Raw genomic sequence first — 12309 nt, forward strand, 5'->3', positions numbered from 1 at the left:
CCACTCTATTCTAGTTAACATAAATGTCAAATAAAGCACAATCCGTGTCTGCTGTATTTAGGACCTTAATACTTGGCAACCGAACCAATTTGTTTTGAGATATGCAGATTCCCGTGCCCAACAAAATGAATAATCATCAATGCATGGCTAATTGAAAGCTAGAAACTGACAAAAGGTGGTGACAATATTTCTCAATTACGATAGTCCATCAAAGTTAGATTGCAATTTAATTATATCTGCAACAAATTAAAGAAATTAGATGTATGATAACCTCACTCTTCAAAGAGATAAGCCCAGAAGCATACCCCTGCCTGCAATGTCGCTCTAGCTGTGATTTTCCATGACCATCATACATGCCATGCAGCTCTACTTGATAACATGAAAAAAAAAAAAGCAAAAGCAAAAGCATGTGATACTCCCCCTGCCTCCCGATACATATTCAGCTTCCATGGAAACAGTTAATTTGAAATGGACTTACGCGTGTAGCAAACCAGCAAATAAAAGATCCATGCCTCATATCAGACTGTCCCAGAATAGATTTCAATCAAATGCATGCTCCACTGAAGAAAACAAAATACTAAGTGCAGAAAAAGGAAAGTGGCTGTACCAATTAAACATCTTCAGTTCAAAGAAGTGGGGAGGAAGCGAGCTGTACAAGGGATAAAACCACGCCAAGCTTGAAGGACAAATCAATGATAGCATATATTCCACGACTATCCAGCCACATTTTCATGAAAAAATTCCAGTGCATTCATAAAATGAGGATTGTATGCTAAGATATTGCCAAAAAAAAAGGTCAAGAGTGCAAAATCTATAGGATTACCGACTTCATCTCTGCCAAAAGCAACTTTAAAACCATGTAATGCTTGAAGGACAAACTCAATGATAGTATACATTCAAGGACTATCCAGACACATTTTAATGGAAAAATTGCAATGCATCCATAAAATAAGGATCGTATGCTAAGATATTGCCAAAAAAGGTATAGTACAAAATCTATAGGGTTCCTGACTTGTTCTCTGCCAAAACAAACTTTACAGCCTTAAGGAAGAAAATTTTTGCAAGATTTTGAACTCAGCCTTCTCTTCTCAGCACCAACAATGGTGCACCTACCAGTATACCATATTGCCGTGATAAAGAATTAAAAAGACAAGATAATGACCTCTTGTCACTGCCAGCACTTGCTCAGAGATGCAGGTCACAGCAGATCCCCAGTTATTATCTCAAGAAAAGATATCACTGTCAATACATCAATTAGTGATACAGATTATACACCAAGCTCCTCCAGTGACAAAATCAAGAGACTGCAAAAATATCATTGCAGAAAAGTAATGGTCAGCCAAACTCAGATATCAAAAACCAAAAAAAAAAAAAACACCTCAATTACCGGTTGAGTTCACCAAAACTCCAGAGCAATATCATTTCTCTTGACTAAATAACTGGAGGCGTTTGACTAGGTCCTCTTTCAATGACTCAGGTATTTGTGGAATATAGGTTCGTTTGGCATCGGCAATCAACAACTTCCTGCATTTCAGAAGCACAAAGGGAAACCAGTTTAAAATCCATAACCTAAAATCTCATTTAGATTGCTGTATTTAATTGGACAAAGCAAGCAACCACCAGAGAAATATAACAAGAATGGCACAAGTTTATTAAGAACCTTTCCCCTCTCCTCCCATCAAAGAACAATAGTAAAAAAAATAGGTCAAACACTGACAGGAAGAAATATTTAACTTGTTCTAAATATTTAACTTGTTCTAAATATTTAACTTGTTCTAAATATTTAAAAAATGGCACACGAAATATTTAACTTGTTCTTGCAATGTTAATGTCATATTAAAGAAAAGACCCTAAAAACATATTTTTCATTACATGGGTTGCGATTACAAGTGGCATTGTCTATGGGGAGAAATTACTAGAATCACAACTCTGAACATATATGAAACTGTACAGAAGTCAAATTAATCAAGACTTACTTTAAATCAGTACCACTTGGTTTGTTTCCTGCTTCTTGAATACATGACCTCTTTCTCGCACGCATGAAATTGTATACCTTATCTGACAAACCGCATGATCCCAAAATGGAAGATGCTTCTTGGTTGAGGCTAAGACAAAATAAAGCAGCACACAAACAAACAAAAAAGTTAGTAGGAAAAGCGAACGTGATTAACAAAATAGTGAGCATACAGATAATAAGCATTCAACCATCCAAATATATGAATATAGCAACATCTAGTTTCAACTTATAATGAAATGGCTACCAATGAAATGGTTTAAGAAGAAAAACATCAAAATACTAAGCTTTAGTATGAGGATCCAAAAGACCAACAAAAAGCTTAGTAGCAAACTTGAGTTTTTAAAATTACAGAATAACCACAACCACAAAATTTAATAAACACAAATCAAGCAAAATAAAAATTGAATGCATAATTTAGGAAATTTAGGTCATACTCCAGAAGCTAATCGATTCAATAAATAAGACTTCAAAACAGATTAAGTATAATATAACATACACTTCTTTGAATTCTTCAACTTTGGCTAGAGATTGAGCATCCTGTGAAAGCAAAATGCAGGATTCCTCCTTTGGCTTTCTCTTCAAACCTGAAATGCCAGCGTGATACTTCATACCACCATTTTGCAATTCAAGTTGATCATGTCCTCTTCCTGGTGTCAACTTGCTTGTTGTACCATTACTGTCACAGATATGTGGCTTTACAGAATTAAAAGCACCATTTTGAGAATGACCATTTTCACTTGCTGCTGCAAATGTGTGGTGGGTCTCACCTTCAACAGCATCAACATTTTTATGCTTTTCAAAGCCATTACTGCTTGTCACTGTTGATACATCTTTGTCACATATCTCCACATGAACTGTCTCTTTCACATTCCCATTCATTTCCTTGTTTTGACACTTATGAGGATCAACCTTTCCATTAACAGATGAAGGAACACTTTTGGATCCAGAGTTCCCAACAAAACTGAACTTTACCGGTGGGCTAGAAGGCACTCTGTCAATCTTAGACATGGCTGAAATATCCTTTCTTGAAGATTGTTCAACCTGTGGTTTTGTAGGCAGTGCTTTCAAAGGAACAGCAGCCTTTGAACTTTTGGATGCTTCACTGCCATTCAATTCGCATGATTTTACTCCACTGGAGGTAAAAGCAGAGTCAGCAGATACTGGCCTTTGGTTAGTGCGAGAAAAGAAAAGAATATAGGCCTTCTCTGACATGACCTCCTGCAGTGTTGAGAGTGTCACATACGAATCATTGCAGCAATACCACCGACCGATTGCATCCTGCACACAAATATATGGAAATGGTATCAATTAAAAAAAAATTGAAGTAGCAGCTTTTATAACTACCATAAACCAAAATCAATAATGAAGTACATGTAAAAAAAGAAAAAAGAAAATTAAAAAAGCCAGCGAACACAGACCTTGATGTATGCATAATAGTGTCCAGCTTCCAAGGAATATCCAGAGTGCACAATGATACCAAAAAGATTATACTTGGGTTGTGGATCCTGTGATGGATTAAAAAAGGAAAAAATAATTAAATAAATATAGAAATTGTCATAATAAGATACAGGGCCCACAATGGCTATAGTACAGATGAACCTTGTGCTCAATCAAACATTAAAGTTTCTCAGTTATAAATGAGGCATTGCACCAAAGAAATTACTTTAACTAACATATATGTGCTTTGATTCCCCACGCAAACTTTCAATTCTTATCTATATTTGGGACCCTATATAAATGTACTGCCATATCATTTTTCTATGCACACAACAGAGAATAAGAAGCCTGAGGAAATATTAATACCGATGAATTACAGAGGAAAAAAGGGAAGAACACAATGTGAAATATTTATAAACTATGGATTACATGTGTTCCAATCAGGTAGCTTTTTTCATTTCACAGGCTTTATTTGTTCCTTTTCTTGTTTGTTGGGAGGTGAAAGAAGGCATTAAACAGAAATCTCTCTACTGTCCATTTGTCACCAATAACTGACCCTTGTGAACATAAAGAAAGATCACAGATAAGATACTTGAACACCAATCAATTGATTACAAATGAGAATGCACACATGAAGAAACAACGAATTTCCTTATCTGATCAGAAATAATATCTGTCAATTTTGTTTCTATTGTAAAGGCACATTCACTTTTATTGGATAAGCAATTGTCTTTATGCAGCATGAAATTCTGATCTATTAATTACATCAAAAGGGTATAATGCACTCATTCTTTTTCAATTGCCAATAGAAGAGGTTGTAAAGAGAACTAAATGGTGATAGGGGTGGAGTGTGAAGGCATGGGAGTACAATCTTTCTTCATAGGCAGGAATTCTATGAAGCATTGGCAAACTAGTTTACCAGAAGATCCCCTTGTTGGAATGGACTGTTATTCTCCATTGTTTCTGCAATTGATGATTTTGAAAGACAGTGGAGATTGCACAATCATTTGTGCTGGACACTCCCCAAGTTGGTTTTAGCAGTCTCATATATCAGTTTCAATCAATTTAGGGACCAATTTAAGAGGGAAATGGAAAATCGAAAGTTGGGTAAGAATACTGTCACATTTATTTATCTACATGATGCTATGATCCCATGTCAAGCAGCATAAATTGCAAGGTCATGCTAAATGGACTTGAAGATGACATACAGTATCATGACGGTGTTAGGACTAGGTGGTTGCAATTGTAGAATAATACACAGCACAGCAGGAATCATTTCTTTTCCATCTTGTTTCTACAATTAAAAAGGAAGGCTAAAAATAACATTCTTATAAAAGTCAATGGGATGGAAATGGTGCAAATTGAGCAACAGGTTGGTTTTCACTTGCTTTAAGATTTCAAGAAGAGAGTTAAAAAAAATAACCATGCATTGAAGCACCCTTCAACAAGCTTTTGAAAATGGTGATCATTAATCTTATCCATAAAAAAAAATGGTGCTCACTAAATGCTAGGGGCTTATATTCCATTCTCATTATATACACGTCCAATCTGAACTGCACTGTTTTAAGGCAGAGTCTAGCTTAAAGACATCTAAGACTTCAATTCTGCAGATTAAAGGAAATCTAACACTTGCAATCACTGCAACTGCCTTCTGTTTTGGGCAAATCCCACTCTACCAACTAACACCTGATTCTGAAGTCTAAAACCTTATATTAAGTTTTGAATCTAGTATTCAAGGAGATATAAGAAATATGAATGTTATATATTCTACAGATTATACTCATCATCAAGAAATTGCAAGTCTTCTAGTTTATTTGATTTTAATTTCAAACTAGGTGCATGTGTGTTGTTGGAGAAATGCATATTATTCACATATAAAAATTGAGAAGTGCATTTATAACGAACTAAATACTGGCAGTAGAAGAACCTAAGTCCAACCACGTAGATCTACAGGACCGACCGATTGAACTCATCAAATTATTCAAACCTGGCTTGTCTTGCTCATGAAGCTTGAAAGAACCAAAACTTCTTCAAATGCAATGGCCTTATCAAGCTTCCCACCGAATATGCCCTCAAATCTCTGCTAAAACCAAAATCCAACAATAACTCTCATCACTCAAAAGCAGCATCACAACCAACTTCAAACACCTACAACCTAAATAACAACAGCAAGAACACAATCATGAAAAGTTAAAACCCACCTTCAATTGGATAACAAGAACATTGGGCGCTTGAAGTACTGACATTTGCTTCCTAGCTGCCACTAGTTTCTTACAACTAAACAAGCATAAGTTTCTCATTCATAAATATCAAACACAAAAACAAAAAATAAATACACACACAAATTCAAACTACTTACTTTTCGCATTTGTACTTGTTATTCCCATCCAAAACCTCAGGCTGAAAAAACTTTTGCATCGCATCTCTTACCGAATTACTATTTAAAACATCTAAACTAATATCCATAATCTCGTCAACTTTATTCGACTCGCAATTGCAACACAAGCACTTCACTTGACTTTGCAATGCACCTCCAAATATCTTCTTAACCACACTCCCATCACCACCGTTCTCAATCCCTTTCCAACTCAGTTTCTTCAAACGCAAACACGTATTATGGCACGCATCAATCACATATCGCAAAAATTCGTGCGCATCTTCCTGTCGTCCACAGCGAAAATGCTCAGCAAAAATCTTCAAACAGCTTCGAATCTTCGAGGGCACATCGTGCGCGAGATCCGAACTGAGTGAACGGACTATCTGTTTTTCAAGAATACAAAACGGACAGTCTCTCTTCCTATCTCCGCTAGCAAGGGAATTACCTTGAAAAAATCTTTAAGATATTAGCCAAAAAAATAAAAAAAAATAAAAAGAGCAGAAACTGAAAGATAGAAATGCTTACAGAGAGAGGAGTGTTGGAGACGTAGGCAGAAATTAGCGAGAGGAGGAGTGTAAGTGAGGCACTGAAGGACGCTATTGAGATAACAGGAGTTGCCGAGATTCTTTAACCCTAGAGGACCGTTTTTGCGTTGTTGACTCAGCAAATTCGGTTGCCAACTCATTTGCAATTTTTGCAGCTGAAACCCGCCCATTCATTAATAGCAAAACGAAATCTATGGTGATGTTTCTTCTTCTTCTTCATTAGAAACGACGCTGTTTCCTGTCGTCAACCACCGCAAGAGCCGCCGGGAGAAGGCGAATCGCATCGAATCGAATGGAATCGAATCTTTGTGTGTTGAATGGGTATTGGTTTTGGGAAAGAAAAAATAAGGGATTAATTATTAATTATGAAAGGTAGGAATTAAAAATGGAAGCATTTTTTTAAAAGGGAGGAAGCAGCAGCAGCAGCAGAGGCAGCATCACAAGAAGATCACCAATCCCGAAAAATGCTTCTTTCTTTTATTTTTATCTCTCTCTCTCTCTCTGTGGTTGTCGAGGGTTAACCCCTCAAGGCACCGTTTGGGAACGCGGCTGTGGCCGCGTTCCCAAAAAATTTGAAAATTTTTTGTTGTTTTTTTTTGCTAAAATTTAATATAATTTGTACGTTTTGGATCGTTTTGATGTGCTGATATCAAAAATGATTTTTAAAAAATAAAAAAACATCATTGACATGCATTTTGGCACGAAAAGTTATTTGAAAAGCACCCGCAACCACACTGCCAAACACGCTCTTGATATTTTGGGTCTACTTTCTCTTATAATTATTCTCTTGTAATTTTATTGTTTTTTCAATAAAATCTTTTATTTTTAATATAAAAAATCTGATATAAATTTTTTAACTTTTAATTAGTAATTACATCGATAATCTCCAAAATTATGAAATTGTATGGGTATAAATTTTTTCATTTAAGTGTCTCAATTTTTTAAAATCATTCAATCATACTATACAGTATTTTTATTTAAAAATATATTAAAATATTTTTAATATCAACATATTAAAACTATTCAAAACATAAAATATTTTAAAAATAAATACATTTTAACAAAAATCTATTTAAATTGTACTTCCAAACTCGAGCTAAATAGCTGATGGGGGCATCAAGTAAACATGTGTAGTCAATGCTTTTCTAAACAATCAAGAGATTGTGTGCTTATGACCTATGGAGGTTATGAATTTATTTTTATTTTTTTATCTTGAAATTTGCGAGCATGGGAGAGTCATAAATTAATGTTTTTCAAGGAAAAGAGACCGCAACCGAGAGTCTTTGTTTCTGTTTTAGGAGCTTGGGAGAAGTCAATATGAATTTTCAGTCGGGGTCATTTACCTTGGATTAGTAAATTTAGATTGAGCACTCGCATGTTGGTCGGTCCAAATGGTCCCCCGCCCCCCTAAAATGGGTCCAAGTTCTCCTATTTTATATCAAGGAAATAAATAACGTGCAGAGAATTTATTTTAAACCAGACCCTAATCTATTTTATTGTTATTTTTCCTATCCCTATATTCTTAACTGGTTTTTTAGAAAGTAATTTTCATTTAAAAATATATCAAATAATTTTTTTACATTAAAATCATAAAAAAAAACTTTTAAAAAATATTAATTTAATATATTAAAAAATATACTTTTAAAAAACATATAAAAGCAAAACCAATGGCACTCCAGAATGGACTTGACCGAAAGGTCAAGAAAGGTATGGCGAAACATTCTTATCTAAATGAAAATTTTGACATTTTTCTTAGAGGTTAAGTTTTACTATCGTCGGTCAGCAGACGCAAGAATACGACAATGTGAAAAGGTAAACTGCAGGCATGGCACATCGGCATCCACTATCCAAATTTAAAACTATACACGTTATACATTTGTGATTTTCATGTGTACCCGGGCAATGATACTGGTATTTTCTAGAAGAAGAAGGGAAAAGAACGTAGGGACGAGGGATCCCACAATTGCTTCACCTCCTCCTTTTCTCTCCTTACAAGTGACAGAAAAAAAGGAACAATGGACAGCAGTCTACAACAAAAATACCTCAAACAGTGAAACGATTCCGCAAATGTTTCTTTTCATAGTGATGCATTTGTGGGTTTTGCATCTTTACACATCATTGCCTCCACTAGATTCAGCTCCATACTGGCACAAAAAGAAACACCAAAGTAGGAGCAGCTGAGCCAATGCATAGGATGACGAATTTCAAAACAAATTCCACTATTAACATGCAAGGTAGTTTCTTGATGAAAAATAAAAATTGCGAGCAGAGAATTGACAAACAAAAAGTTACACTAAAAATACAAGATACAAGCAACTGATCTCACAGAAGCAACAAAAGATTGCTTTATGTGTAATTGCATACCTCAAAAATGTCTTCACACACTACTCTACGGTATATTTAACTGTTGGAAGTTGATGGTTCAGTCAAAGGTATGGATTCAGGATGTTTCGATTCATCAGAACTGCCTTTAGAAGCTTCCTTCTTCAATTTGTGATTATTATATGCTGCTACACCAGCAATAGCTGCAACAGGTTCAAAAAAATCACCATTTAGCATAACTTGTGCAAAATGCCACTTGTAAATTGTTGGATTTCTCTACATTTCACAAGTCTAGGCCTTCCAAGCACAAATATGAAGGGTCTGTTCTTGGAAATGGAATTTCATGAAAAACATTCTTATTTTTTAACTAAACGGGCATTTATAACATCATTAGACTTCTTAATGGAGACACTCACCAATAGCATAGCCAAACAGGTTTATAATTGTTAGCTTCGTATCTGCAAATAGAAGGGCAGACAGCAAGACAACCACCCAATCCTTGACGACACCAGCCACACGAATGGTCAGAGCACTCGTATGTGAGATCACAAGGAAAACTGATAGATTGAGAGCAAAGGTGCAGAGAGAGTTGAGCATTAACACTAGTGGTTGAAGGTTCCATGTCCCATGTGCTTCCATCCTTGATTTCTCCAGAAAGATCCAAGGAATAAACAGGAAAACAGAACTGCATAAAAGAACCAAAAATCTCATTCAAACGATAATAATTTTCCTGTTCATGGAACTAGTAAGGAACACTTCCATAAGAATGAAGTTTTACTAGTTAAAGATTAAAATAACACTTGCCTGCAGGGACTGACATAGTACATGACAGATATAGGGTTTAATTTCAGACCCTTCCTCTTCACCAGAATCTCCATAAAAATAAGTCTCAAGGCCTCTCCAACAACTCCACCCATCTGGTACACAACTCCAATCCAGTTGATATTTATTTCTCCATAAGAAGCCACTAGAACACCAAAGCTTATCACTGACATTATGAAAAGCATTCTGCAGCTCATCATTTCAAGTCCAGCTGCTACACCAAGAACGAAAACAGCTACTGGCACTGCAAATCTCATTGACGAAATCAAACATCACAAAGCATCCACAAGGACAAATCCCATAGTACTTAGTAATAACCGGCCAACTCTAGCCACCGAACAGAGATGCAGTCACAGATGCTCAGGATCATAATTAATATCCAGAATAGATCCAGGTGATTATTCAAAATCATAACGACAATTTATCAAGATGTAAGAGGGAAATGATAAATATAACGAACAACAAAGACATGAATCACCCACATTAACAAAAGAGGCAAAACGTTTAGCGTAATCACAACCAGAGCATTGTGTGTTCATGAAGTTCTGTGCCTTTAAATTCGTTGAATGTAGCATTGATCATGTAAAAACCATGTTTATTTTTTACACTGTAAACCTAGTAAACTAGGGACGAAAATGAAAACAGTAAACACTTACTGATAGCCTTCAACATTTGTGCAAAAGCCACAGATATATAGAGGTATGCTGTGTTTCCCAGCCACAGAGTCATTGCAAACGTTGCACCAATTGGAATAACTGAAGTTGTATATCTTGGTACACAAACATCAGTTAGATATAGGACAAAGCATAATCATATTTAATGAAATTGTCAAGGATGTTCATCAATGAACAGTTACGGAGAAGTTTTAATTTTTGTACTTACATTTCCAGTGTCATTCCTTCCTCAACCCTCATAACCTGTAACGAGTTACAAATCAAGATTAAGAGTTGCTTAAGGGAAATTATCATAATCAAAGAGCCCGATCAATCAATCAATCAATCAATACCTTGAAAACCTTGGTTAGTACAAAACACAAAACAGATGAGAAAACCATGTGAAGCAGAGTCAGTCCAAGAGGATAAGGAAAGTTTATTTCCTTAGATGACAAAACCCACTGCAATTAAACAAAACCGTACATTAGCCACACAAAGGAACAATTTATTAAATAGTACCCATGTGAGCTTCTTGTGTAAAACAAAATCATGAAAAATTTCATAAAATGAAATATTAATAACATTAAACTCACTCTATAAACCCTATAAATATAAATATATAAAGGAACATTCAACTGCAAATGCCAACAACGATAGGCTTTAATGCAATCTTGCCCAAAAACTCAACAGAACACTGACGCTTAATCAATCAATCAGTTAATGAAGAAATGAAAAGGAAAAGGAAAGGAAACAGCGTGAGAGAATAAGGGAGTTGACCTTGTTAAAGAAGATCTGGCCACTGGAGAGAGCAATGTAAAGGAGAATATAAGCATACGTTACTGTTCCTTCTTTCAGGAAACTTCGACTCCGATCCGCCATTGCCGCACACTTGCGAGATTCTGTTACTTGGTTTTCTCAGTTGAGTTTTGCTAGAGCGACTGGACCTGGAGAGAAGTAGAGTAGAGTAGAGGAGAGGGAAGTTGTGAAGAAGCTATGCTTTGCTTTCCTTGCTCTCTAGTCTCGCCTCTTTTCTCGGCAGGAAATTAAAAAATCGTTTGAGACGGATTGGGATTGGGTCTTTCAGTTATAAAACTTTAAAGATCTGGATATGGGCCAGCAGTCTGTCCAAGTTCAGTGTTAAATTAACATACGCTGGGCTAGCCTTAACTAAGTTGGTGAAAGCTCTTAGCCCAATTTAACACTCTTTCTTTTTTCTTTTTTCTTTTTTAGAATCAGTGAACCTGTTTATTTTTTTCATTTCAAAAAAGTATTTTAAAAAAAATTAATTTTTTTTATTTTTTATTTACTTTAAATTAAAAAAATTTTGGTGTATCCAGATTATTTTGATGTGTTGATGTCAAAAATAAATTTTAAAAAATAAAAATATATTATTTTGATATATTTCCAAGCAAAAAGCACTTTGAAAAGCAATCGTTATCACAATATCAAATAAGATCTTAATCTTTAATGTTCTGTGAGTGTTATACAAATCAATTAATTAAACAAATAGAAGTTTAGAAATTGATTTTTGTATTTCGTTTTCAATTTTATCTTTTTAAAACATATAATTATTCAAACTTGAGAAATTACTCGTATATCAAGAATTGTATTCACTTTTTATATATTATAATAATAATAATTTTGGATATTTTCATAATAAAACTTATATTTTATAAAAATAAAGAGCACAACTAGTACATATCTATGTTGTCTAAAAATTAGGTGATTAATTACACTAGCGAACATGGATTATTCGGTTTATTGTTATAAGAACATACTAAACAAAAAGTTATCCAAGAAAATATTAGAGTTCATACATGTTAAAATTATAAGCATGTAATTTTATATATCATGCAAACTTGCAATCAAAACTAAAAACTAGCGTGTATACTAAACATACATTCAAAGTTGCATAAAAGATTGAAATACAATCATAACATGCATGCTAATAATATAATATATTTATGTTTAGACTAAAATAAATAGGAGTAATTATTTGTTAAATTATTTTGAAAATAATGAAGTTTTTGTTGCTATTAGTGATGAATTATTTGTCATTAAAATTTCATTACTCCTTACTTGCACAATTAGAATATCTGTAATAAACTTCACATGATTCTAATAACCACTACCTTG

The 12309-nt window shown here is 34.5% G+C and overlaps 2 protein-coding genes across 3 annotated transcripts; both read right to left on the bottom strand.

The window, feature by feature from the left end:
* Positions 1–944: 944 nt before the first annotated feature.
* Positions 945–6897, bottom strand: LOC133668759 (ubiquitin carboxyl-terminal hydrolase 25-like). Its single transcript, XM_062088746.1, has 9 exons — positions 6357–6897; positions 5814–6276; positions 5656–5731; positions 5442–5534; positions 3436–3522; positions 2514–3295; positions 1977–2105; positions 1388–1524; positions 945–1304 (listed from the first exon to the last, which is right to left on the bottom strand). Exons 1-8 carry the CDS (start codon positions 6544–6546, stop codon positions 1419–1421), a joined length of 1926 nt encoding a protein of 641 aa, XP_061944730.1. The 5' UTR covers positions 6547–6897; the 3' UTR covers positions 945–1304; positions 1388–1418.
* Positions 6898–8181: 1284 nt separating this feature from the next.
* Positions 8182–11239, bottom strand: LOC133692651 (probable sugar phosphate/phosphate translocator At3g14410). 2 transcript variants are annotated; one of them, XM_062113757.1, is made up of 8 exons: positions 10951–11239; positions 10527–10634; positions 10403–10437; positions 10177–10289; positions 9503–9764; positions 9115–9383; positions 8741–8901; positions 8182–8553 (listed from the first exon to the last, which is right to left on the bottom strand). In XM_062113757.1, exons 1-7 carry the CDS (start codon positions 11050–11052, stop codon positions 8777–8779), a joined length of 1014 nt encoding a protein of 337 aa, XP_061969741.1. In that variant the 5' UTR covers positions 11053–11239; the 3' UTR covers positions 8182–8553; positions 8741–8776. The 2 variants fall into 2 exon arrangements, with proteins under 2 accessions (XP_061969741.1, XP_061969732.1); XM_062113748.1 differs by having other exon boundaries at positions 8182–8520; positions 10951–11238.
* Between the last annotated feature and the right edge of the window lie 1070 nt (positions 11240–12309).

This window comes from Populus nigra, chromosome 1 (assembly GCF_951802175.1).
Source record: "Populus nigra chromosome 1, ddPopNigr1.1, whole genome shotgun sequence".
Classification (NCBI taxonomy): domain Eukaryota; kingdom Viridiplantae; phylum Streptophyta; class Magnoliopsida; order Malpighiales; family Salicaceae; genus Populus; species Populus nigra.